Source organism: Exophiala spinifera, assembly GCF_000836115.1.
Source record: "Exophiala spinifera strain CBS 89968 unplaced genomic scaffold supercont1.5, whole genome shotgun sequence".
Lineage (NCBI taxonomy): Eukaryota > Fungi > Ascomycota > Eurotiomycetes > Chaetothyriales > Herpotrichiellaceae > Exophiala > Exophiala spinifera.
In genome coordinates this window covers 3,504,508-3,530,312 of record NW_015622517.1, presented here as the reverse complement: position 1 = coordinate 3,530,312, position 25,805 = coordinate 3,504,508, and the positions used below count along the sequence as shown (strand labels likewise).

Here is a 25,805-nt window from a genome sequence, read left to right as displayed (position 1 = left end):
TCCAAGGTAGATGCAAAGAGGATGATTAGAAGTCTGTTATTTTAAGGTGGGGTATATGTGAGTGAATGAGTGAGTGAGTGAATGATGTCCTTCTAGTCCCTGCCTGTAGGTAGGTAGGTGATCAAGGAGAGTGTGGGTGTGAGAAGTGAGAGTGAGAGCGAAAGTGACTGATTGACAATGCAACCAATGGCTCTGGTTTCCCCTTCCCAACTCTCCGGTTCCCATCCCATCCCATCCCATCCAGAGGTCTCCAGCCAGCCCGACTCGGCCCGTTCCAAGTGGCAGACTCTCTCTCTCTCTCTCTTTCCGTCTCCCCTGGCAAGGGGGGTGGGGTAAGAAAGAAAAAGGGCTTGAACTCGAACAGGGAGAGCTGGGTCGGTTGGGGGGGTAACCTTGGGGGGGACCGGGGGGGAGGCAGTGGAAATGAAGGTGGTTTTTTCTCCCGGAAGGGAAAACCTTGTTTGATGTTTCGCGAGGAATACTGAGCTGGCCAAGGTATTGATCTCGCCTTGGGCTCCACCTTGCATCGCGACATGAGGAGTGTCAACAACAACAACACAAATAAAACAGTACAGAGAACACAGAGGAGACACAAAATCAACACAGAGACAGAGACAGAGCTGGAAAAGCGATAGATATAGAAAAACGTGGTACTTGTTTTCAAAGGCCTTTTCTTTCTTCCCTTAGTACTCGGTCCATAAACTAACAACGAAGAGGTCTCCAGGCCGCCGGACATGAAGAAAAGAGTCCAGAAGGTAGGGGGGTATCGTACAAAGATTTTGGTGGTAGGTATGATTGGCAAGAAGCTCCAGGGTGGATACAAAGCCCGGCCGTGGTTCAACTTGCAGAAGAGAACCGTGGAGGTCCAATAATGGTCCGAGAGAATGTATGCTGTCAAGTGAATATTCGCCTCTGGGGAACCTGACCGCCGGGCCCGAATCTCCTGGACGAGTTGCCGACTTTGAGAGAGGCGAATCTTGTCGGCGTGGGTGATGCCATGGGGACATCCTCATCATCATCGTCATCCGTGTCATCTTCGCCATCGAGCTGAAACCCAACGCTTTTCGTAAAGATGTTCATGGGCTTGGGCTTCGACGCAGAAGCACCGCCGCCCATCTCGTCTAGCAAGCGATCCATGCCATCCACATCGAGATCGCCTGATGCGAGTAGGGCTTGATCAGAAGCCTGTGGAACGAGCGAAGAGACGACCTGTCTGGATGAGTTGGTGGCGGCAACTTCATCTGTGAGAGGGTTGACGGACAAGATGAGGCGGTGGCTGGTTTGGACGAGGAAGTCAGGAATGAACGCCGATATCCCAAATACGCCCGCGGCCTCAGGATCGGCTCTTGGTCTCGAGAGTAAGCTAAAACAAAGAGGACTTTGACCCCCTAGTTTCACCGCTGGTAGCCGGACGGGTTTGACTTCGGACCTCCACACATATTGCACGGACGATAGGTACACGTTTTCTTCTCCGTAGCTAATCACGGCACATTCATCGTGTGGTCGACCGCTCTGAATTGCTTCCACGTAAATGCTACCTCGGAGCTTGTGAGGCCTTGAATTCGTCGAGTCCTGTTTGAGCCCGGTGAAGAGACCTTCGGACCGTACCTTGCGTGTTGAAGGAGTCATAGGAGCTAGCGTGCCTGATGCAGGCTGTTCCTCAATACTCCCAGTTTTCGGCTTCGTCTCTGTAGGCGAGGATATGACTGATCGAATTGCGAATTTAGTTAGTGATCCCCCATTGATTCCAGAAATGTTCGCCTGTCCCCGGATCAAGTTCGCACTCGTATTGGACGAAGACGGCCCGATAGCTTCAAGATCCCATATACCCCATTCACCATCTTCGAGCAAAGCCAGTATCGCCCGTCCTCCGGCAACCCAACGCGCGTCGAGGATGCTTTTCCTCCTTGGGGGGACAACGCCTGCTGTACTCGGTAAGAAAGGTGGAAGGAAACTCATAAGGAATTTGCCGCGACTGTTGCTTGCCGTCTTCGTAGATCGTGTAGTAGAAACAGAATCGGCCGTGGCAGTGGAGCCTCTTCGCTCACGAGAATATGTAGGGAATATCTGATACAGCTTGACGCATGAGGCGGCAGGGAGGGTAATGAGTAGACTGGAGTGTCGGTCGGCAGGATAAGAACTTGTGTTAAAGGCCAACTTTGCGCTCATTGCAGACGACCGTAGATACTGCCTTCTTATCGGCAAATGATGCTCAGGTGCGGACGAGATCGAATGAGATTGCACTGGTACCTGATGAACGAGCAAGAGTCCTGCTCCGGTGCACGAAACGCTGGCGATGAGCAAGGACCATTGGCGCGAATCTGAGGACTGCTCAGCCTTTGAGCTACCGTATCCACCTTGCTGTTGTTGGCTGCCTTCTTGATCGTCCTCGACACCCGCAGTGTGCGTAATAGCGATATCTGATATGAAGTCTTGGTGCGAATTTGGTCCAAAGATCTTGATCGCATCAATTCCCAGCCTGGATGCATCGTCCACGCCTGGGGTAGGGGGGTCCAGAGGGACAGAAATGAGGCGGATGCTGAGGTCCGCACAAGCCACAGTTACCACGATACGGTTCAGGTACAATGACGGCCACGATTCAGGAGGAGCTTGCTCGAGATCCTTCACGATATTGGGGACCGCGATGCGGACCGCTGCTGTGCCCAGTGGTATATCGATGCACCGTAGGAAATCTGCGTATGGCGCGGCAGGGTCTATTTCCTCCTCTTCCTGTTCGTGTTCAGCCGGCGCCGGAGGGTGCTCTTTTGTCGCAGGCTCATCATCGTCGTCATCGTCCAGATCAATCACCATGGCGTCTGCCTTTGCAGCACCGTTGATCTTGGGTGGTGTAGCATCTTTCTTAGCAGGCTTGAAAGATCTCCCAGCATACCAAGCAATACGCAGACCTTCATCGTGACCGTATATTATCACAGTGGACCCATTGGAAGACTGTCGAGGATAAATGTGTGCATCGTATGCTTCATGGGGGAGGTCGTAGCTGTCGCTTGTTGTTAGTTGGCGCAGTGAGCAGCATGGATGGTGTTTACTTGCCTCAACTGGAAACGATCCTTCTGTTTGAGTACTGTACGCTCCATGGCAAAAGACTCTTGCCCGATAGGAGTCCGCAGTTTGGACGAAGAGAATAACAACTTGTAGAGGGGACCGTCGACAGCAATTCGGTCTCGTCCCTTGCAGAGTGGAAAAGTTGTACTCCGTACGTCCCAATTGTTTCTCCAATTCGCGTCAAAGCGCGTCAGGGCAACTTTGACTGACTTCACACAGGTTGTTTGACCACGAATACACGAATACCACGACTGCACGATCATGGATTTCAGATAATAATTACGACAATGGCCAGCAAACCCTCAATTCCCCAATATTTTCTAATGTCGACTCATCGGACGCCTCATTCCTTCAATCATGACCTCAGTGCAATCGCTCGGCCTCCGTGAACCCAGCGCTTTACAATACCTCATCACCGAGTCCATACTTCCCCCAGATCCTGCAACGTCGCTGTACAAATGGTCCGTCTCTCAAGAGCATGAAGATGGCGGAGATGGTCTCGTCGAAGAGGAAGTGCTGACCACGGATCACTGTGTTGTCTGGTCGTGCAATGGCATCATTCAACGGGTCTTCAACTTAGCCATCGAAGGCGAAAAGATCTCACACGCATTTGTGTCGACTTTTGCTCCTCCTCCATCGACAGAAGAAGAAAACACGTGCAAGCGGGATCGCCTCCAGAACATTTCACAGCGTGCCCTGGTCGTCGTCTTGAAAACACAAATCCACATCTTTCTGGTCTCGGGCGACACACACATTGTGCCGCTGCCTTTCGAGGTTGGATCAGCTCATCCTTGCCCCGGCGGCTTCATTTTGCAGCGCAAGCTGGAGTCAGACGAGGACCTGGACAGCCAGATACAATTCCAACAGGACCTCAGCACTATCAATGAGACTCTTACTTCTATCGGGGGCAACAGTTCGAGACCGTCTATTGTCCTCTCATCGGACCAAAAATGGGTTCCCCCATCCGATCTTTCGACAGCTGCGGGTATGCCACGGACCTATTCGTTCACTCAGATCATGTCAGAGTTAGGCCTGGTTGTCCACAGCACACACCGTCTGGGCGAGCCTCTGGACGAATGCAAAGCCTTACCTAAATCCGAGAGGCTCCTCTTCGTCTCCCGTCACGGCGAACTGGACCTGGACGATCGGAATGAAATGGCGCCTCTCTGTCTTGCTCTAACGATCGATGAAAAGTCTTCATTCACATTGTGGCAGGTGAGTCCGGATGTCGCCAGCAAAGGCTCGGAAATGCGTCGGAGCAGCCACAATCTCAAGCCAAGGTCTTCACTGAGGAAAAGTTCAAACATGTACAGACGTGATCAAAATGTGACAATTCAATCTACTAGGCAGCCAGGCGACCTTAGAGAGAGCTTCGGTGGTATGGGTGACAAGCAATATTCAGAAGGAGGACTTTTTCCGTCGACCCAGGAGCAGATATCGTTCCATTCAAATGATTTGGCCTCTCACCTTGGCCCGGAATTCGGCGACGTAGGCGTCCAGACGCGTTCTGCACGAAGAATCAGCTCGATGTTGGCACGTACAGATCTTGGATCTGCGGCGGATCGAGGTACATTCAACGACTTTGCTATTGGCGCTGGTGGCCGCCAGAGTCTGAACAGGCCTGGAAGACGTGGCGAGTCCATTGGGAGCTTCAATGATCGACTTAGCTTCGGCTTTCGCCGTAGAAGCTCATTCCCAACCAACGCCTCTGTTTTCAGCACGGGAACCTCGTTTCTTGACATGTCCGCCCGTGGCCTGCTTGAAGACATGGATCCGCTAAAGCAGTCAACACGCCTTGAGGAGGAACTTTATGACGGAGCTTCATCCAACCTTCCAAGGGATATCGGCTTTTTCAAGTTGAAGACTTTTCCTCGCAGTCAATTGTCAGATGATGTCGATTCCCTTTGTGATATCAAGGTTGTAACTCTGCGAAACCCGAATCTGCTCCATCAGGATATGCAACAACCCAAAGAGCTCTACTTGGGGATCATGGATAAGTCACGGCAGGAGCTTATTCTCGTCCGAATTCTGGTCAAGGCTCGTTCAGGCCGGAGAAGGAAACCATCTCTGGAATCCAAAGTCACAGAGGTCCGCAAGTTGCCTGGGATCAAGGATGTCTGCAAAGTTGTTGATGGCGAAATTCAGCGACTCGCTGTAATGACCGAATCGCGTTCAAAGATTGTGTCTCTCCAACTTGAAGCACCGTGGTCGCCGCCATTACGTTTTGAACTCCCCCCCAGGATTGTGGTACATGATCCCTTTACGAGTTCGTACTCTTTCAGTCCTAGGAAGGATAAAGACACGGGGCTCAGGCGAAGCATTCCAGGCACAGGCGTAAGCGCACAGTCGCTGCTCGAATCTGGGACTAGCGGTCAGTTGTATGTGGTTGATCAAGATCGTCGCCGCCATGCAATACAGCTACAACTTGCTCCTCGTGATCCTCTTGTCCTTGACATCCTTAGGATGTGTGACATTGTGCTTGGTTCAACGGAGCAGGAAAGCTTGCTAGTTGCCTTCTGGGAGGTGTCTCAATGGCTAAGTGACAAAGGGTTCTCAACGCCGTCAGATTGGCTGGCAATGGTTGTGGTACTCTTCTCCCTCGCTGTACCTTTCCTGAACACCCAGCATCGGCAGTCTACGACAAGCCATCGACGGAAGAAGAGTACCCTTCTTCGATCTAGCAGTGGTAGCGCCATTGACCTCACGAATTATGATACGATGCATAACGAAGATCGAGATACGAATTCGCACGATGGGTTGCGCAGCCCCGTGTGGGCTTGGCTCCATCCAAGACACTCAGTAACCACAACAAGAGGAAGGTCGAGATCATCCTCTAAGATTTCGAACCCCTCTGCCTTCCACGAACAATCTCACGACAAGAAAAGCACCTTCATAATTGACGCAATTGCATTAGCAGCGGAGTATTTACAATCTCCATTCGGCGAGCATGCCTTTGGTCCAGAAGGATATCTTCCTACCTCCATCAGCAAAGATCGCGAGCAGCGGTGCAACACCATTCCGAGTATTTTAGTTGGCTTGCATCTCCTCTATGAAGAAACTAAGCTCAACGTGACGGCCTCCGCCAGATCCAGAAAGGCAGACAGTAATTTGATCATGGTCATGGCTCAACTGGGATCCTGGCTTCAGTGGAAGGACTGGACGGTTAGCGATGATTCATATTACCAGTTCGAAGCAATGGAAAGTGATAATTGTGTGTATGATCTTTCTGTCATTGATGGTCTTTCCATGCCAGCTCAACCATTCCACCCACCTTCGATTTATGCTCACCTCGAGCAATGGATCAGCGGCGCCCCCGTTGCTCAGTTCCTTACATTGGCACGATTGTCACGCAGAGGAGGTGGAACCCAGGATATTGGCAGTCGTGAGATGACACTAACTCCTCGTACAACGGCTCTCCTCACCTTCTTGAAATGTGCCCAGGACCAGGTTGGCTCCGAAAACATGATGCATGCCTTGACGAAGGCCGGGTTGACAAAACCGAGCATACAAAGACTGCCCGACGGAGTAGCCTCTGTCTTCAACCAAGTTCTATCGTCCAAGAAGAATCGTACACTATCGGCAAATAAGGAAGGAGGGACGCTCGAGTCTGGAGGATGGGCTAGCAAGGACGATACCCTACTTTTCTTGAACAGACCCCATTTGACCACAAATCACGAAGCGCTCCGGGACTATCACAGCATCTGTTCATCTGCTCTAGAGGCGGAAACCTTGCAAAGATGGGACGCATCATCCGAAGCTAACAGACAGACTGTCACCAAGCTGATATTTAGCAAAGATCGACGGTTCCCTGAAGCTTCAAAGCTTGTAAATCAAACACGACCTCCGGTGGTGGAATGCACACCTGAACCAGAATGGACAGAAGTTGAATTGCTAGACGCGCAAAAAGAACTGGCCCAGTACGTCACTCGTCGGACTCTCTCTGTTGCAGCCGGGCGAGGCATGATGCATTTCAATGCTCGAGTTCCGCTATTAACAGAAAGAGTGCCGATTCCTGCCTTCAGCCTTCAATGCATCATGAAACCTAGAAATGCCACCGAGAGTGCGCAGGCAATGACATTCAGTGCAGACAAGGCAACATTTACAGAGGAAAAAGTGTGTTGGGCGTTCTTCCACAATGGGGCGTCTATGGGTCTTATGATTTCCAACGATGCCCAAGGCATCGATACTTCTTGGATCTTGTACAATAAACCACCAGAATTGACGAATCGACACGCTGGTTTCCTGCTCGCAATGGGTCTCAATGGACACCTCAAGACACTGGCGAAATGGGTTGCTTTCAAGTACCTGACCCCGAAGCATACCATGACATCTGTCGGACTCCTGCTGGGCTTGTCGGCTTCGTTCTTGGGCACTATGGACACTCTTATTACTCGTCTTCTGTCCGTTCACGTTACGCGTCTGCTCCCACCGGGTGCTGCAGAATTGAACTTGTCGCCGTTGACGCAAACCACTGGGATCATAGGCATAGGTCTGCTGTACTACAACTCACAACATCGTCGAATGTCCGAGGTCATGCTATCAGAGATTGAGAACGACGACGCGGAGGAGGGCGCCGCTTCTGACACTATCCTTCGTGACGAAGGGTATCGATTGGCGGCCGGCTTCGCTTTGGGCCTGATCAATCTGAGCCAAGGAAGGGATTTGCATGGTCTTCACGACATGAAGGTTCTCCAAAGACTTCTTGCCATCGCCGTCGGGACCAAGAATGTGAATATGGTTCATGTACTTGACCGTGCAACTGCTGGAGCCGTAATGGCTATTGCCTTCATATTTCTCAAGACGAATGAGGAGGCAACTGCAAGGAAAGTCGATATACCGGATACTCTCCATCAATTCGACTATGTGCGCCCCGATATATTCCTCTTACGAACGTTGGCACGCCACCTGATAATGTGGAATTCTATCCTTCCATCGAGCAGTTTTGTGCAGTCCTCGCTCCCCGCACCATACAGGCATAGGTTTGACCTCAAATCAACCAAAAACCTCAGCACTGAGGATATGCCCTTTTTCAATATAATTGCGGGAATTTGCTTTGCCATCGGGTTGAGGTTCGCTGGGTCACAACGTGCGGATGCGCGCGATCTATTGGTATCATATCTCGACCAGTTTTTGCGGCTGAGCCGCCTTCCTGTTCACAATTACGATGCACGCGTGACGTTGAACAGTGTGAGGAATTGCCTGGACACTCTTGCGCTGGCAGCAGCGACGGTGATGGCTGGTTCTGGCGACCTGATCGTCTTGCGGCGTTTAAGGGCGCTACATGGACGGACTGACAAGGACACTCCTTTTGGGAGCCACCTTGCTGCACACATGGCTCTAGGTGCGCTGTTTCTCGCGGGCGGAACCAAAACATTTGGAACGTCCGACATAGCCGTTGCAAGCTTGTGTATTGCCTTTTATCCTGTCTTCCCAAATGATGTACTTGACAATCGGGGTCATCTTCAAGCACTTCGACATCTCTGGGTGCTTGCCGTCGAGGGTCGATGCTTGATTGCTCGAGACGGCGACGCTGGCGGCTCTGTTGTTGGCGGTATCACCGCGTCCGTTCGGCTCGCAGACGGCACAACGGAACACATTCAGGTCCCTGGTCTGCTGCCTGAACTTGACAGTATCAAGTCTGTTGAAGTCAAGGGCGAGGGGTTCTGGGACGCGTGTCTCGATTTTTCAAGTGATGAGACAAAGCTTCGTATTAAAACCGAGAATGCTGTGAATGTCATACTTCGCCGTCGAGCTGCATATGACCGACCACCTCAAGACCTATTCAATGCAGAGCTGCAGGCCCTGACGGAAGCGCAAGGCATCCCCAGTGTTGACCCAAACTCGACTGCTCTCTACACGCATAGTAGTACTACAGCAGCAGGCTCGACCTCGTCAAGGCTAGCCAATGGGTTTGAGTGGGTGTTTGGTTTGAGCGCGTTTTCAGACTTCGATCATTCCGAAAGAGCACTCGTGCTTGGCGCTGCACCGATTGGTGAGTGGAACACTGCAGAGCTATTGCAGAATGGAGTCGTCGATTCGAGATTAGAGCTCGAGATGGGAAGTCTCCCATCCAAGAATGAAGCCCATTTGTCCAGTCAGAAAGTGCAAAAAGACAAATTGTGGCAGCTTCGACTCTTGTTTGACTGGCTTGATCGGTGGGAAAAGGAAGACGAAGAATTCGACAGTATCGCTTCTGCTACCGCGGATGAGAATAAGTGGTTCGGCAGCTCGGGTGGAACATGGATCAGAAAAGAGCTTATCGAGCGATTGAGATGGAGAGTATGGAATATGACTACAGAAGACAGTGACAGCAGTGGGGGTGATGAGGAGGATGAAGCAATGTGGTGATCGTAAGTACTGTGATCAGCTAGCTAGACGCGAGTCGGTCTCCGAATGGTAATTTTCGAAGACTGTAGACATCAACCAGAATTTCCATGGCTCGAAATTTACCTATCTCTCGTACTCAATCATCTCGAGGTCCTCGTGCCGTTTCCGGCGGCATCATACTCCTCCTGAATTATATCATTCAACTTCTGCTTTCGTACTTCTTTCCATTTCTTGTCCCAGGCTTCGACCTTTCCACCAAGCATGAAACAGGTTTGAGGTTGCAACATGATCATACCTCTGCGAACGATGGTTCCAGGCTTCAAGACTAGCTTGCAGCCAATGAACATGCCGATATCGTCTTGACTTGAGGGTCGAGAAGAAGCATCGCCATGCGGACCGGGGGGAGAAGCCAAAGCCGAGATGGAAATACCGATTTTCGGGATCTTGTCAAGCTCAAATGCCACAGCCTTGGTGCCCCGGGCATCTTGAACGACGAGCTTATGTGGTCCAAGGCTGATGTTTCTGCCCGGCATCGACACTATCGCCCTGGAAGCAGGTGCTGTTGCTGTTGGCGGGCGAGTGACGGCGGAAGCAGAAGGATCACGTCCAGATCCGTCTTCGTCGTCCATAATGTCAACGGTACGGATGACTTCTCTGCCGCGAACTTCCTCGCCGCGCTCCACCCGCTCGATGGCTTCGACCTGGCTCCATTTGCTGGACCCTACGTCCAAGACATCCAAAACCTGGACGATGACGGTGCCAGACAGCCGACGTCCCTTGACATTCACGTCGGCGACATCGCTGGGCAGAGCATCCTGAGGAGAAGGGGACAGCGACGTGGTGATGTCACTTGCCAGAATCCGAAACTGTGCTGTAGACACAACTGCTGGAAGTGGAGGCGGATTGGATCCTCGGGTTGCCAGAAATTCATCGAGCCAGCGAGGGTCGACCGTCAAGTGGTGTTTATTTTGCAGCGCGACTGTCACTTTCTCATGGAGCGGGTGGTTGGAAGGCATCGTCGTAGTGCAAACAAAGCCCTCCGATTGCTGCTCGTTGAGCGCTTCTGCTTGAGGCCTCCAGTGTTGTTGTTGATGTCGTAGACCACTACTACTAGCAGTAGTAGTAGCAGTAGTAGCGGTGCTGCTTCTGTGGCATAGAACGATCAAGGCTCTTTGACTGACGAAGAGTGTTGTTGTCCAGGCCTAAGAACGACGTTGAAGGTGTGCAGCATGTTTGCTGTTTGCGTCTGATTGCGCGTGTGTGGATGCGACGAAGACGCGATCCTGGTGGTTTGGACCTCACCCACCGTACTCCCTGGAAATATTTGTATGACCCCCGGCCTACTTGATACGCACGCGCCTTGAAGGAATCCTTCATCGGACCTCCAGCAGAAGTGAAGTCTAAAAGCGTCGCCGGCAAAACCTCGGTTATTGGTGGAATGGAATCAGGCTGAGGCCACGAGGCTTCAACTGTAGTCGCCGTCGGTCTGTTCGATACATACTCGTACAGTATTGTTCTTGATGCAATAAGGTCCACGCAGCAGTATCATCCGTACTCACATTTCTTCGGCCGCTACTACACGCGAGAAACTATGCACCAAGGCCGTTGCCACTGTCCAGGATGGCCACGATAACGTCTCCTCGCAGCGAGTCTCCCGCCATCACGATTCCTCGCATCACGTCGCCCTCGATATCCAGCACCAATGGCACGCCCATGTCGTCTGTGCGGCCCTCGTTCGACATTCCGAGAACACCCACCAAAGGTCCCGCTTCTCCGTCACTACATGCGCCGCTGCCCTTGTCCAACCCTGCCCAACGGAGGAACCGTGCCGCGCTGCGCGACTACTACAACCTGAACAAGACCCGGGGAACTTCGGGGGCGGATCACTCCCTCGACCTGAGCCGCAAGACCAGTACGGCGTCGACCGCGTCCGAGTCGACCATCACGTCGACCAGCGCCGTTCCACCCGAACCTTCGGCGTCGCTGACAGCCCAGCTGGACGACAACGCGTTCGACGCGGAAGCGTACGTGGCGGACCTGCTCAAGACGGCAAGTCTGCGGGACATACTGAGGACCGAAAGCTCGCTCGTCAGCGAGATTCGGACGCTCGATGGCGAAAGGAAGGCTCTCGTCTACGACAACTACAGCAAGCTGATCAGGGCCGTCGGCACGATCGCGGAAATGCAAAAGGGGATGCACAAGACGGGCCAGCCGAGCATGCCGAGCGTCGTGCGAGGAGTGGTGGTACAGAAAGACACGCGCCCGAGTCTGGACGGCGTCGACAAGCTCGGCGAGAAGCTGGACGGCCTGCTCAGGATCGTCGAGGACCTGGGTCCGCCTGTTCGGCGCGAAGAAGACCTGGCACTACTTGTCGACGCGAGGGAGAAGAGACGTCAAAAGGAGACGGTTCAGTGGGCCTTGGACGCGCCCCGTCGACTGCAGGCCATGCTGGACAAAGCCCAGATCCGGGAGGCGGAAAGCGAGTACGAGTCAGTCAAGAGGCTGCTGGAGCAGTGGACCGACGTGCGCGGCGTCGCTGAATTGCAAGAGAAGTGTGCCCAGGTCATGCCTCGCACGCACGCGCCAGATGACGACTCAGCTGCCGCCTCACAGCCTCCTCATGGATCAAGGCCCGATTAAAGAAAAAGCGATCAATTCATTCACCCCGCCACGTCCCTCTCTACCCTCCAATTTGCACAGAACCGTCTCCCCGGGTACGGCGCCAGCATTGGGGGGCGGTAGTGCGAAGTTCATCACCCACAAGCGTTGAGGCAAATTGCCGTGAACAAAAGGCGTCGCAAAGGGTACTCTGGCCACTACGCGAGAAAGTTTGCTTGGAGGCAGCTGAGATCCTCGGACGTATGGGGAATCATCATAAGTATATCCTGATAGGTTTCTGTGTCTGAGCCTGAATCTCACGCTTGCCGTTCGGCACACGCATCGACAGATGGCATCATGTCCGGGACGGGTTCTCGCGAGCTCTGTTTTTCGGTACTTCCACACCAAGTTTGAAGATGCAAGAGGAGGCCGTGGTCTACGACGCACCTGGCGTTAGAGCCCGACCCGGAGGACGACGAAGAACAAGCCAGGGCTATTGCCCCGACCAGTGTGAATTGCCGAGTGAGGTCCGCCTCAATTCCCTCCTTCACACACTCAGGTAGCCGTTGGTCAAATATTCGTCAAGCCGAAAGATCTCCAGCTTCAGGGGCAAGGAAGGGACAGATTAGGTGCACCTACATTACCACAATCGGGAGGTATCTGAAACAGCTTCCCGTTTAGGGAGCAACACAAATCGTCATAAGAATTCATCATTGTCTCAAGTACGTATCGCGTGCGCTACATGTAAACTATCTAGACATTCACAGGGATGCACGTGGAAAAGGTCGGGTATCGAAATGAAAGCAAGACTAGATAGACGTGATGACATTCCCCAAGTATGGTGTCTTGACCACACAGTTTCCTCAATCCCAAAAGCCATCTCGAAACATATGTTTTTAAGTCGAGAATTTCCAAGCGCTTCCTTAACTCCTTGTCCTCCAGACTAATACGGACTGTTCACAATTTCGTCTCGCAGGTGACTTTGTCTGCCACTTCGGCGAGGTGTAGCTAAGCCTCCCGCACTCAACCTCGCGGCTGGCCCAGCTATACTTTCCCTCGTTGGCTTCTTGAAACTCTTTCGACTAACCATGTCGACTTCGTTTGGTAAGGCCAGGATGACATTCTTGTCGGACCCAAACTCGAAATTATCTGCCATAACCTTGTCGCCGTATCGCTTGATCTGGTAAGGATCCTTGTTGCCAGCGATGACCTTCTTAAGGTTCCAGGTAACGAGGAACGGCCCCGTTGACGTGATAATGCTGGTTTCTGGGTTTTCCGGTGAGGCGTTGAACTTTGCCGGGGTGAAGGAGAGAGGAGCCCCCGTCTCATGCTGGAATTGCGCGACGTGACTGGGGGTCAGAGCAAGACGGCGTGGCTGGGGCTTGCTATCTTTGGCAAAAGAGCGCTCAAAGCCCAGCTTGCCCTCGTATTTACCGTCCTTTTGCAAAGTATCGATCAAAAGTAGGTAGGTACGGCATGTAGCAAGTAGCCAGCGCCCATCAGCACTGACATCAAGACCAATGATAGATTCACCGAGCGCAGGGATGTGAGTCTTAGCATTGACACCCAGGCGGTCAAAGAGACGGACATCACCTTTATTAGAGGCGACGGCGACATGGCCCTTTTCTGTCGTGGCAGCGGCCGAAAAGTCGTTCTTAGAAACATATTGTTTCAGTTGGGCCTCGACGAGCTTGTTGCCAGCAACACGAGGATCGATTCGGAAAAGGGCATTCCTGCTGTGACCAATAAATGGCTGCGCCGACGTCTGCTGAGAGAATTTTGTTTCCGGCACAAAATTCGTCACTGGAATATCGTCGTGGACTTTCCACTCGTCTATGATCTTGCCGTATTCCAGGTCCATACGGTAAAGGGCGTTGGGATTGGACTCGTCTTGTAGCACCATGTTCTGGTCTTCGGCGTGCAGCATGACTTTGTTCGGTCTGAATAGCTTGCCTTTTGGGGTTTCGACCTTGGAAATGTTGGTGGTAAATTCAAGATGCCGGTTTGGAAGATGCTTGAAGACGCCGATCTTAGACCCTCGAATGACGAAGGACCTGTCGTGTTTGGTGCCGACTGCCAACTGGGAATTCACGTTGCCATCACTATCCCGTAAATCGAGATCATCCTCGGATTCGTCCGTATCGTAATGCTCACTTCGCTGAGCGCCATCATCCTCGCCCTCGTCTTCTTCGTCCTCCTCATCTTCCTCGGCTTCTTCTGGAACGTCGTCCATGGTCAGCTCATTAAAAGCTTCAAAAACATACTCTCGCTCGGGCTCGTTGACTTTCGCCCACTTCATTTCATTAAGTTGCTCCCATAATGCTTGCATGATACCTTCTTGAAAGTTCTCGAGAGTGGCTTGGTCCTGAAACCGTAGAAGCCAAGAATACGCTGAGCCGTCATCGGTGTAATGGTTGAAAATCGCTGACAAGTATTCAAAATTGAACACTGGATTTATATCAGCAACAATTTGTTGGCCCAGCCACTCACGGCCGTCAGAGCTTGTAATCTGCAGCCAATATTGCCACTTTCCAAGATCAGTAACAACAGCAAAGACGGAGGCATCCTGTAAGATAAAGGTTGATGTTTGGAAATCAAAGAGATGCAACTCGGCTTTCTGCTTGGTCAATACCTCTCCAGAGGCTGGCGCAGTCTTTGCAGACGGCGCTTCCGTAGTTGCTGAGACAACACCTGTGGTCTTCGATTCATTCGCTTTGCGGGGAGATGTCACATCCTTGGCCATGCGCTGGGCTGACTCCTTCGAGGTAGGTATGTCGTCCTTGGCAGGGGAAACCGAGCTGGCAGCTGGAATGGCGTCCTCGTTGTCAAAGTAAAACTCTCTAAGTTCGGCATCGGTTGCTCTTTGGGCCGACCTTCGATGTTTGCGTTCATACTGACAGTCAATTGCAGCGAGCAAGAACGTCTGGATCTTTTCTTGTTGGATTGAAGTATCGCAGACGAACTCATAAAGGTCGCCCGGATCTCCGCTTAAATCTCGCCAGGCCAAAACAGTCTCACCGCCAGATCTCTGTTCAGATCTGAAATGTAGATCTTGATCAAGCAGGAATGTCTTTTCGTCTTTATCCAAGGCATCAACTCCTTCGTCTTCGTCATCTTCTGCCAGCTCCTCTTCACCTTCCTCGTATGCCCTCTGTATTACCAGCTGGTACTGAAACTCTTGACCAGTTCGTCGAATGCTCGCAACGGCATCTTTGTAGATGAGCTCAGAATAGCCTTTCGGGGAGAGGGGGCGGACCAGATAGAGCTGGCCTTGAGGGATCTCGGTGATGACCTCCTTGGAAACGTCTCCAAAGAGATATTTGCTCACTATATTTTGAGGGTTCCGCGTTAGTAGCGGTGTTCGCGACTTCAGAATTATGGACCGGGACCGGAATATCATACCATTTTTGATCATAAACATGATGGAGCGTGAGGTACTGGAACGAGCGGGAGTCGCTTCAGCTGCGTCAGACCAACCCCTCCAGGCGGTGGCCCTAGAACTGAGTGAACAGTTATTCAAGATTCTTGAGGTATTTGGGAGAGTTGTTCTTGTAGAAATAGAATGATGGCGGACAAACTAGGTCATTGTTGACAGAGGGGCAAGTTTTTGTCTGGCTGTGCAAGAAGGAGGTTACCATGACGCAAGCGCTAGGCTACAGGCACAATAGAGAGCTTAGTGATCACACTAGCGGTGCCCCGACCTCAGCCTTGCGCCGTAGACCTCTCAGGCTGGCAAATAATCGTGCGCCGGGGAGCACCATTAGTGATGCTAGACAATTAGCAGTGCTAGTGTCATCCCGTTGCCACTAATGGGCCAGACGCCGACTGCAACGAGGCTGAAACACATCTGCCTGCGCCCGCGCTTCCCGCCAGTTGTCTCGTACGGCGGACGAGAACATTTACAAGGTATCGGAATCTCAAACGTTGCGCACTTAAGCCCTGTTGACGACCTCATGCGTGTTTCGGAGCCTCCAGATGACTTCCAAGGACAATCCTGAGCAACGAGAATCAGTGCAGCGAGAGAAAGGCCGTACAACACTGGCAGACAATCCATACAATCCCAATTCAGCCGCATATCTGGCCTATCCAGTCAAACATGTTGTATCAAGCCTATATCGACGTATGACCGAGCCTCCCGAGCACCCTGTCAGCAAGTTACTAGACGCGCCTACTGCTGCTTCGTCTTCAGGTGTTTACACCCCTCCCAAAAGACACCAATCTCCGTTTCAACCTCCTCCTCTCACGCCCCTCGAACTAAGACATGACTTATCGCCGCATGCTGCAGAGTCGCTGCTACTGTCCAGGCCCTTGGCAGAAGAAATACGATTATTGATCCCTCCACGACTTCAACTTGTCGCCCAGTGGCGGTTGGCGTACTCTTTGGAGGTTCATGGATCTTCGTTGGCGACTTTGTATGAGCACTGTGCCAATGTTTCGACTTATACGCAGCGCTCTGGCTATGTGCTCGTGGTAAGAGATGGCTCTACTGCGGCTTCCCAAGGATCCATCTTTGGTGCGTACCTCTCCGACTCGCCCAAGCCAGGCTTGCACTACTTTGGCACCGGAGAATGCTTTCTTTGGCGGGCTAGTATACTTCCGGCACTGAGGGATCTGTCTCAGAACCTGGACGGTAATTCCCAGTCGCCAATGTATGATCTACTGGAGTTGGCAGGCCTTCCGCCGCCGCCAAGTGCAGACACCACAAACTTGCAGAGAGCGACTACAGTTCGTGGTGAGCGGAAATCAGCCTCTGTCTCACCGTCAACTACATCTTTGTCTCTACCTGGAAACAAGGATGCTCTCGCACCTCCCCGGCCTCCAACCTCAGGGACCTCGACGCCAGACCGGATACGGTTCAAGGCGTTTCCTTACAGTGGAGTTAATGACTTTCTGATATACTGCCAGGCTGGCTATCTCTCCGTCGGGGGTGGTGACGGCCATTACGGACTGTGGTTGGACGATGAGCTCAACACCGGTATCAGCGAGACATGTCCAACATTTGGCAATGAGCCTCTAAGTGATGAAGGCCGCAAATTTGACGTCTTGGGTGTGGAGGTGTGGTATGTGGGAGCGTAACAGCATCAAGCTCTTCTGCCTGAGAGAATACACAGCAGTAAGGCCCTGGCCATGAAACCGGGCTATGGAAGGGAAATCCTCCAGGCGCATGACCGCCGAACGGTGACAAGGGTTCAAATATCAAAGAGACGCTCTACGTGCTGATGAAGCCGGCAAATACGTTCCGAAAGTGGCTCTACCAGCCTGAAGAATTGAGGGTAGTTTGCTGCCACCTCCATAAACACGTTGGCCTCAACCGGACCGAGCATCACTCGAACTCCAGAATCCCGAACGCTACGACTCGCTTGCTTGAGGATCGTTACTAAAAGTCGCCCGGGTACGAGTACGCCCACATCATTTGAGAGGAGGGATTCGAGCGTTTATGACTTGACGCCTGTATGGTTGTGACCTTTCAAATGGTGCTTGCTGAAAAGTGACAATGCCCAGTTCAAGCAAGCGTCTATGTTGTCCCGACGGAGAGTAGGTGAGGCATCCCAGGCTTTTCAAACGTACAGCATAGTATATCGATCCGTGGTAGGAAACGCTACCGTATATTCGACTGCCTTGATCAAAGTGAACTTTGTCCGACCTTGCAAAATGCTGATGATTGAAGCTACGGAAACGGAAATGCCAAACCAATTTGCTGGTGGAGTTCCGCCACGGTCTCTCAGAATCCTGGTGGGATCGGACGTCATGGCGGAATGGCATATCCGAGCGGATTCTTGTTCGTCGCGTGGAAGAGTCGATGTACTCCCACTAGGCCTTTTTTCGGCGCTTCAACTTTTATGCCTTCCTGAAAGCTAGAGCCGCACCGCGAAGAAGTCTTCTGTATGTGGAGCCCACTTCCTAGGGTGTCTTGGGCTCTGCTGGTGCGCAGGAGCCAATTAAACCAATTATCACAAGTTCTACAATGGTCACTGGGAAGTCAAATTGACAACAGACACAACAGTTATCTGAGTACCTAGCGGTCATGCCATTGCGAAGCCCCATAGGAAATCTTCGTGCGTACTGGCCGACAGAACCCCAGGATCGGCAGCGTGATCAATGCAGCGTTGTACATTACAACGGGTATGAGTTAGTCATGCTGATCAAGTTCATCTGCAGCGGCGTCAGCAAAGATTAAGCGGTCAAACTATCATAACTTTAAAAGATTGGAAGAAAGTTTCGTCCGAATGGTCGGATCGAAGATCAGTACGAACCGTTACGGGTAAATGACCTGGTCAGACGCCGCGAAACACAGCTACGCATGGATCCGGACAAGACGATGCATAACTTGTGCATAAGGCGGCCAAGAATGCCTCAGATTCTTGGGCCAAAGGTGCAACGTAAGTGCGTCGGTCGATCGATACTTGGACAATTGTGCCAGGAGAAGAGGAGTCTACGATGTTGTGATATCCAGTTGCCAACAACCTGTTTACCTGTTGCTGCTCCTGGGCCGAGAGACGTGGGTTAGAAACACCCAGTGGCCAAGAAGGAGACGAGATGAGTAATGCAGTACTCCGTACTCCGTACTTGCGTCCGTACCTGTTTATCGAATACGATGCAGAAGTGAGCTAGTTAGTGTGCCCAGCTAAGGTGCCTGAGTAGCCACCGAGTAATCATGGTATTATTTGGTGAGCAAATATCATCCCAGTGCCCGCGTTTCTCTCTTCGCAGCCATTCCGCATTCTGATCAGTCGATCTTGTCCACAGTATGCTCGATCAATAATGGAGATCCAACTTATCGCCGACCAAAGCGGATCTGAAGTGTACAATTCGCGGTCTCGCACCTCAAAATGGCCGGGAGCCGAAGAACGCTGGTTGGCTTTAGGGATCAGGGCTGCCGACTGCCCGAGAAATGGCAGAAATGATTCAGGTGAATGGCATTCCCCCAGTGCGTTCGCGTGTACAATGGCACGACTCCGTCTCCGTCTCCGTCTGGAACAAAAAAAGGCGCATAACGAAGCAGAGAGGGTCCATGCCGACTAACCTAATCGGCGGCAAGGGTTACGCAACCTTGCCTTGTCCAGGTAGTACCCTCTGACCGAGGGACTGACACAGCACGGCGCTGCAAAAAGTAATCGGGCCCCTGCTCTCTGGCCATCATGTCATCAACATTCAACAATCATAGCCTACCCCCTTTGAGCGGGCCTAGCGTTTTAGCGGGCTCCACCCCACCCTGGGACCGTAGTCTGTACCTTGCCAAACTGTTACTCACCCTCACCGAGAGGTGTGAAATCCCAATGCCCATGCACGTACTCGGTATTCGTACGTGCATCGTAAACTTTTTGCCCGCCCGTTGCTGGTCTATGGTCGTGGTCATGGTCATTGGCATGTCCCCCCCGGGCCCCTAGAGAGACCATGGCCTCATGCTCATTCACCATCTTGGCTCCACACTGCCTTCTGACTAACTAACCCAGCCTCTAGTAATGATATATAGGGCCTGCAATGTTCCTCGACATTCCCTCCCAGTCCGGAACGTGCAACATACCCGCTCTCTTGTTCGTATTTGTTTCTGCAAATAAGCTGACCGGTTCGCTTGCCTACTCCCAATATCTGACCTCACACATGCTGGCCTGAAAAAGCTGTCGTGCCATCCCCTCTGAGTTAAGACACCCATCTCAGACGCGGTACAACCCATCTCTCCTCGTTCCTGGTCGGCCTTTCTCCTGGAAACCAAGTCGACAGACATCCCTCCTCCCTGGTGGACGTAAGTCGAGATCGCCTGTTGCCTAGGACACGACATTCTGTTCAGCCATGGGAGCAACAATCATGACTCCTCCTCTCGAGCCATCGTCGCCTCTAGATGGCGGCATTCGAAAAAGAGTATGCAAGGCTTGTGATAGATGTCGGCTGAAGAAATCAAAGGTGAGCAGTCGTAACCCATATCTGAAGCATTTTCACGTTTTTTCTCCCTTTGACCACTTTGATATCTGACTTGTGCTTGTGTGGCTCTAGTGTGACGGTGCTAGCCCTTGCAGTCGGTGTAAAGCAGACAACGCCATTTGCGTTTTTGGCGAGCGCAAAAAGTCGCATGACAAAGTATATCCAAAAGGGTAAGTCGTCGAGAACGATACAGAGAGAGGCACGTCCTCTGCCCTCGGCCCATCCCTCATGGAAATTGCACGCCTGTGCCTAGTAATGGAAATGTGAAGTCTGACATTTTGAGGTGTGGCGCGCACAGCTACGTAGAAATGCTCGAAAGCCAACAGGCACAACTCGTCGCCGGACTACAGGAGCTATACAAACGGGTCCAGAACGGCCAAGGCTGGACTGGGCCCGCGCTCAAGGAGACAAGTAATGGCACACCCCTGACTCACGACATCCTGGAGAGACTAGGAGCCTTGAAACAAGACGGCAACACCACCACCCACGACACCTTCGAAGAGGACCTCAACACGTTACAACAGAGACTCATCGCCGACGGCGCCGGCTTCATGCAACGGCAACCGTCGCACGACTCGCACACGCACAGCGACAGCAGTGCGCCGTCGCCCATATACGAACCTGTGGCTCATCGACCGACGTCGACGACGACGACAACAACCTTCAGCAACCCGTTCAACCTCAACCAGTTACCTCCGACGCCCCCCAACCAGAGTCCGTATCCTCAGACGGCGCGAGCGGTGCAGCTGCCCACTAAGTCCCAAACGTACCCGCACGCCACCAACATCCACTCGAACCTGAGCTGGGCGACGCCCGTGTCGGTGTCCGAGTTCGACGACTCTATGGACTTCATGACCCAGTTCGAGTCGTCGCCGATGACCATGACGGTGGACCAAGGCTGTCCGTCATTATCATCGTCGTCGTCGCTTCAAGATCTGTCTCTGTCGTCCGCATCGTCGTTTCAGCAACCCATGTTCCAGGAACAGCAGCAGATGATGATGCCTGCGGCCATCAACCCGTGTCTGACGATGAAAGACTGGCCGAACCAGGATGATTTCCAGCGTTACTTCAACCCTACCATGCTGGCATGACTTGCATGACTTAATGTCCGCAACCGCTCTCTTTTTTTTTGGAAAGGTTTTCACCTACCTTTGACGCGAATGCGAAGGGGAAATGACTTTACGAATATCTTTTATTTTCCTGGATCCAGTGAACAAATTGTACTTAATCCACGGGTATATGGGAGTAAACGGGAAAGGATCACTGGAATTATCGGATCAGATCGCTGGGGGGGGTACTCGTACGAGTGAGTAACGGGGACCACTTCCTCACTCCCTCAACCACTCACTACGTGACGTGTAGTATTGAGGTCGGGTGGTATTTTTTTTTCATTATTCACTAGCGGAAGGGAAACAAAACTCGGATAGGTCAAGCAAGGGTTGCTTTTTCGGTGTCTGGGGCAGCCAGCCGGATGCCACAATCCGTGGATCTGCAAACAGCTTTATCGCAAGGCTACTACTTACTGTTCGGAGGTCCTCTTATTTATGGATACCACAATATCGCATCTATTACACAGTGATGCGGGATGTCTATATGTAATGTACGAGATGGATGCCTGACTATCTATTTGTTTCCTATTTTCCATCTATGAATTTCCCGAGGGGTGCGGGTACACTTGGTCTAATGGATCATGGTACTCCCCCCCCTCTCCCCCCGACTCGTACGTGGAACCTGGAATCGTCTCTCGGCGGAGAGGTGCAACAACAAAGCTATTTATTATCGGTGGGATGAATTCAGGTTCTTTTGACTGCATTGTGTTGTGTGGTGGTGTCTGTCCGTGACGCTTTTGAATTCAGCCTATTGTGGCCACGAAGCCCCGGATAAAATGACGATGAAAAGCATCCAAGCAATAGTCTCCAACGCTGAATCTTTGCAATCATCATCATCAATCAATTATTTATCAAGAGTCGTCGGCTCGCTCGTTCCTCGTCCAGTGTTCTCAGCGTGTACATGATCAACAACAACAACGGCTCTCATCGCATCTCCATCCCGTCATATCTGACCCGACCTTTGGTACCTAACTTGACTGGAACGCGGCCACTCCCCCGCAGAAAGCACGAATCATGTCGTCAGAATCAAACTTCTCCTTTCTACCACAAGGAGCCATCATTCAAGAATTCAAGGTCGCAGGGCAGAACATTGTCTTGGGATTTCCTGATCCAGAGCCATATGCCGATTCTCCCTTTTACGGGGAAACCATTGGCCGGGTCGCCAACCGTATCAAAAATGCAGAGTTCAGCTTGAACGGGAAGACCTACAAGTTGGCTGCCAATAATGGGCCGAACTCTCTGCACGGCGGTGCTCAAGGCTGGGGCAAGAAACGGTTCCAAGGCCCCAAACCCGTCAACAGAGATGGCAAGGAAGGTGTCTTGTTCACGTATCTATCTCGCGACGGGGACGAGGGCTATCCCGGCACCGTGGAACTGAGGGTCTGGTACACTGCGTGGACCGAAGACGAAGCTGGCGTGTCCAAGACGGTGTTGCAAACCGAGTACGAAGTGGAATTCGTGGGCGACGAGTGTGATGAGACAGTTGTCAATATAACCAACCACGGGTAAGTAAGTTCTTCGTTAGGTTATTTGGCGGTTTCCGGTCCCAGTCCCAGTCCCAGTCCCAGCAGTCTACGCACGCTGGTCAGTCCCTCCCAAAAGCAAAATGACGATGTATGGCTGATGACGATTTTGCGCTCCCCAGGTATTTCAACATCACCGGCGGGCCAACGATCGAAGGCACAGAAGTCATTCTTCATACCTCGAAACATTTGCCTGTCGACGACACCGACATCCCTCTCGGCACGATCGAGGACTTTCCAGGCGTCGAGGCAGAGAAGCCCTTTGTGCTTGGTCCCCAGGAGCCTGACATCGACCACTGTTTCGTCGTGGACACAGACACCAAGGACCTCCCGCTCGACACTCGACAGAGACCACTGAAGCCTCTGATCAGCGTGTCGCACCCCAAGACGAAAATCCACCTCGACATCTTCAGCACCGAGCCTTCGTTCCAGTTCTACACTGGGAAGTATATCAACCAGGCCGCGACGGCCAACACCCCCGCCCGAGGGGCACGAGCAGGATTCTGCGTTGAGCCAGGACGATACATCAACGCAGTCAACGTGCCCGACTGGAAGAACCAGGTTGTACTGAAGCGCGGTCACGTCTGGGGTGCCAAGACGGTGCACAAGGCTTGGAAGGCGTAGCATAATTTACATACTGTACCTGTAGGTAGTACTTTTACCGGTACTGTAGGGACATCGAGCCCAACAAGTCCGAGTCCGAGTCCGAGTACGAGTACGAGTACGCGGTGCGAGGCTTGTGAGGCAGAATCAGCCACGCCAAGTAAAGTTGTGGAAAAAATAAACGCTACGAACAGGCGCGCGACAGAATGGACCGGTGTTGGACGAGCGGCCCCTGCCCTCCATCACGCGTGATTTCCAAGTGATGACAGCAAGAAGCAGCTAGAAGGTCATTGCCGTCTTTCCAGAATCTTACCCGGTGAGCACTATTGTAGCCTTACGTTGTACATACAGCAGGGGGCTTATTGGAAAGAGATCCACTTGGGAACCATTGCCATGGAGATTCCACGGCTTGGAAATGCTGATCGGGGCCGATAAAAAAAATGAACGTTAACTCACACGGAATACATCCGACCGTCGTAGTTCTACAATATTATCGCGGCGGGACCAAAATTCAGGGTCCCTCTGTGTCTGTACAGTAGTGTTTTGTGTGTCTGTGGGTGTTCGGAGAGTCGATCCGAATGAGAAAAATGTACTCCCTACACTTAAAGTACACTCCCCCCCTGTCTTGTGGAGGTGTAGCAGATGACCTACGAAGAGTAGTCCGTCTGTACGACTAGTCGAACTACAGTATCAAACTAAGGGAGGCACTCGTACAGCAAGAAGTACGGCGCATTAACACAATACGTCGATGGGGAAAATTGGAAATCAATAAATCCCTCAATGTTTGTAATCTGAAGCCGACTCCATTTCCCACTGGATCTCCGTCGTGCTTGTAGTTCGTCCTGGCAGGGGATTTGAGGGCAGGGAGAAGAAAAAATTTACCAAGACATAAATACCTGTAATCAATGGGCCTTTTGGTTTATTTCATCATCACTTGGCACTTGAAGGAAAAACACCGTTCGTGTTTCCGCAATAATGATATTTAAAATATGACTATGGATGACAACAACAGTCATTGAATGCTGATTGATGGAAGTTCAAGGCCGAAAAACGCGAGAAGAAGAAGAAAAAAACAATAATAGTGTCATCCTGCCCGACTGTAGGCTGGCCGTCTGGCCGTCTGTCAGTGAGAGTGGAAAAGAACTGTACAGAATGTGTGATGAGTGCTACTAAGATAAACTCGATGTAGATTCCGCACTGGAGGCTCCAATACTGCACTAGGCTGTCGATCATCAATTACAACTGACCAGCACCCAGGAAGACAGTTCCGGCCGACATCACTGTAGGGAGATCCAGTTTTGGTGAAGAAACCAAACAATGGTTTATTTCTCAGATAAGGAGAGAGAAGAGTGCATTATTAGAGTTTATTAACTCGACGTCATTGCGGTCAGTTATAATTATTATCATTACCCGTATGGAGTACGATGATAGATAACAGTTGAAACCTCTAGCAACGAGTTAGAATCTCGGACGGCTGGCATGTCCCCTCGGCTATAAATGGTTCCGGGGCCGAAAACCGCAAAAGGCGAAAGGCGAAAGGCGAAAAGGGACCAAGTCTGCATTAATTGTTACTATCGGCAGGGACCTGTAGGACCTTTAGGTACCAGTACAATATGTTTAACAGACCGAGCGAGGGCTTGTAGTCGTGAAAACAAACTCCAAAGACACTCGGGGTGTCGCAGAACACCAGGGTCATGGCACTTTGGCGGTCGAACTCGGTCACTCGAACTGCTCGACTCAGAGACTCTGGGCGGACTTAACAAGTAACCTATGCGAGATCAATCAAAAGATCAATCGAGATCGGGCCTCGTTCAGGCCAACCACGTCCCACCATACTCGGGGATAACGTAACTCGTACAGAGGACCGCAGCAAGGTCTGTACAGTACGAGTAAGATCCAACGTGACGAGGGACGCCTTACCAGGAACAGAGCGAGTTGCGATGGCGATGCACTTTTCTTTTCGCTTGGGCAGTTTCAGGCGGCAATATAAAGGACCCAGGTACTGTACAATAGGTGCTCTAGGGAGGCATCGCTGCATCAGCCCATGCCCCAGGAAATTGAGCTCCAAGCCTTGGTGAACCAGACCGACTATTACTATTTTTGTCATCCTTCGCGGCATCGCAACGTTTACGGAAATGCACCTTGCCTCGACGTGCTCGTATGTCGTCTGAGATGCCAAGGTCACCAAGATGCAAACGCTCAGCTCATCCGTATCGTCTGCTTGTCCCGTTCTCAGCGGCCTTGAGCAAGATACGGAAGGCGCCCGTAAAGAAGCAGCCCAGACCCAACCAAGCCACATCATCTGATTCTGGATGATGGAGAAGCACATGCGATTGGGCATAAATCAATAGTGACAAGCCTTGCGAGACCTCGGCATCCTGGTGCGCAGCTGGAGTCGCATCGTGCGAGGCCAAGAAGAAATAAACTCGTTGTGTCGATGCATAACGCTCTGCACAAACTCCGCATCGGGAAAGGGTTACGAAAGGTCTAGTACGGAATTACGTCTTACCGAGTCCGCGATTTCGGTATGACCGAGTTCAAAAGACACGTCATTTACCGCCGTTACCGTCATTGGGAATTTCCACATCCACCTCCATCCACCGCGCAAAAGGCACATTTCCCATCATTTTTGTTGCTGGTCAAAACATATACTTTCGGATCA

The 25,805-nt window shown here is 51.9% G+C and overlaps 8 protein-coding genes across 8 annotated transcripts; 5 read left to right on the top strand and 3 right to left on the bottom strand.

Moving 5' to 3' along the window:
• Positions 1-894: 894 nt before the first annotated feature.
• On the bottom strand, positions 895-3,095 carry PV08_07847 (uncharacterized protein; the record flags this gene model as incomplete). The annotated part of the gene is made up of 2 exons (XM_016382174.1): positions 895-2,998; positions 3,058-3,095. The coding sequence occupies 2 exons, from the start codon at positions 3,093-3,095 to the stop codon at positions 895-897; spliced, it is 2,142 nt and encodes a 713-aa protein (XP_016235276.1).
• A 325-nt stretch (positions 3,096-3,420) lies between these two features.
• Positions 3,421-9,411, top strand: PV08_07846 (uncharacterized protein; the record flags this gene model as incomplete). The annotated part of the gene is made up of 1 exon (XM_016382173.1): positions 3,421-9,411. The coding sequence occupies one exon, from the start codon at positions 3,421-3,423 to the stop codon at positions 9,409-9,411; it is 5,991 nt and encodes a 1,996-aa protein (XP_016235275.1).
• A 119-nt stretch (positions 9,412-9,530) lies between these two features.
• PV08_07845 (uncharacterized protein) lies at positions 9,531-10,406 on the bottom strand (the record flags this gene model as incomplete). The annotated part of the gene is made up of 1 exon (XM_016382172.1): positions 9,531-10,406. The coding sequence occupies one exon, from the start codon at positions 10,404-10,406 to the stop codon at positions 9,531-9,533; it is 876 nt and encodes a 291-aa protein (XP_016235274.1).
• A 604-nt stretch (positions 10,407-11,010) lies between these two features.
• Positions 11,011-12,030, top strand: PV08_07844 (uncharacterized protein; the record flags this gene model as incomplete). The annotated part of the gene is made up of 1 exon (XM_016382171.1): positions 11,011-12,030. The coding sequence occupies one exon, from the start codon at positions 11,011-11,013 to the stop codon at positions 12,028-12,030; it is 1,020 nt and encodes a 339-aa protein (XP_016235273.1).
• A 901-nt stretch (positions 12,031-12,931) lies between these two features.
• Positions 12,932-15,409, bottom strand: PV08_07843 (uncharacterized protein; the record flags this gene model as incomplete). Its single annotated transcript, XM_016382170.1, has 1 exon — positions 12,932-15,409. One exon carries the CDS (start codon positions 15,407-15,409, stop codon positions 12,932-12,934), a length of 2,478 nt encoding a protein of 825 aa, XP_016235272.1.
• Positions 15,410-15,963: 554 nt separating this feature from the next.
• On the top strand, positions 15,964-17,064 carry PV08_07842 (uncharacterized protein; the record flags this gene model as incomplete). The annotated part of the gene is made up of 1 exon (XM_016382169.1): positions 15,964-17,064. The coding sequence occupies one exon, from the start codon at positions 15,964-15,966 to the stop codon at positions 17,062-17,064; it is 1,101 nt and encodes a 366-aa protein (XP_016235271.1).
• A 3,152-nt stretch (positions 17,065-20,216) lies between these two features.
• On the top strand, positions 20,217-20,999 carry PV08_07841 (uncharacterized protein; the record flags this gene model as incomplete). Its single annotated transcript, XM_016382168.1, has 1 exon — positions 20,217-20,999. One exon carries the CDS (start codon positions 20,217-20,219, stop codon positions 20,997-20,999), a length of 783 nt encoding a protein of 260 aa, XP_016235270.1.
• A 1,032-nt stretch (positions 21,000-22,031) lies between these two features.
• PV08_07840 (uncharacterized protein) lies at positions 22,032-23,164 on the top strand (the record flags this gene model as incomplete). The annotated part of the gene is made up of 2 exons (XM_016382167.1): positions 22,032-22,522; positions 22,663-23,164. 2 exons carry the CDS (start codon positions 22,032-22,034, stop codon positions 23,162-23,164), a joined length of 993 nt encoding a protein of 330 aa, XP_016235269.1.
• Positions 23,165-25,805: the final 2,641 nt, after the last annotated feature.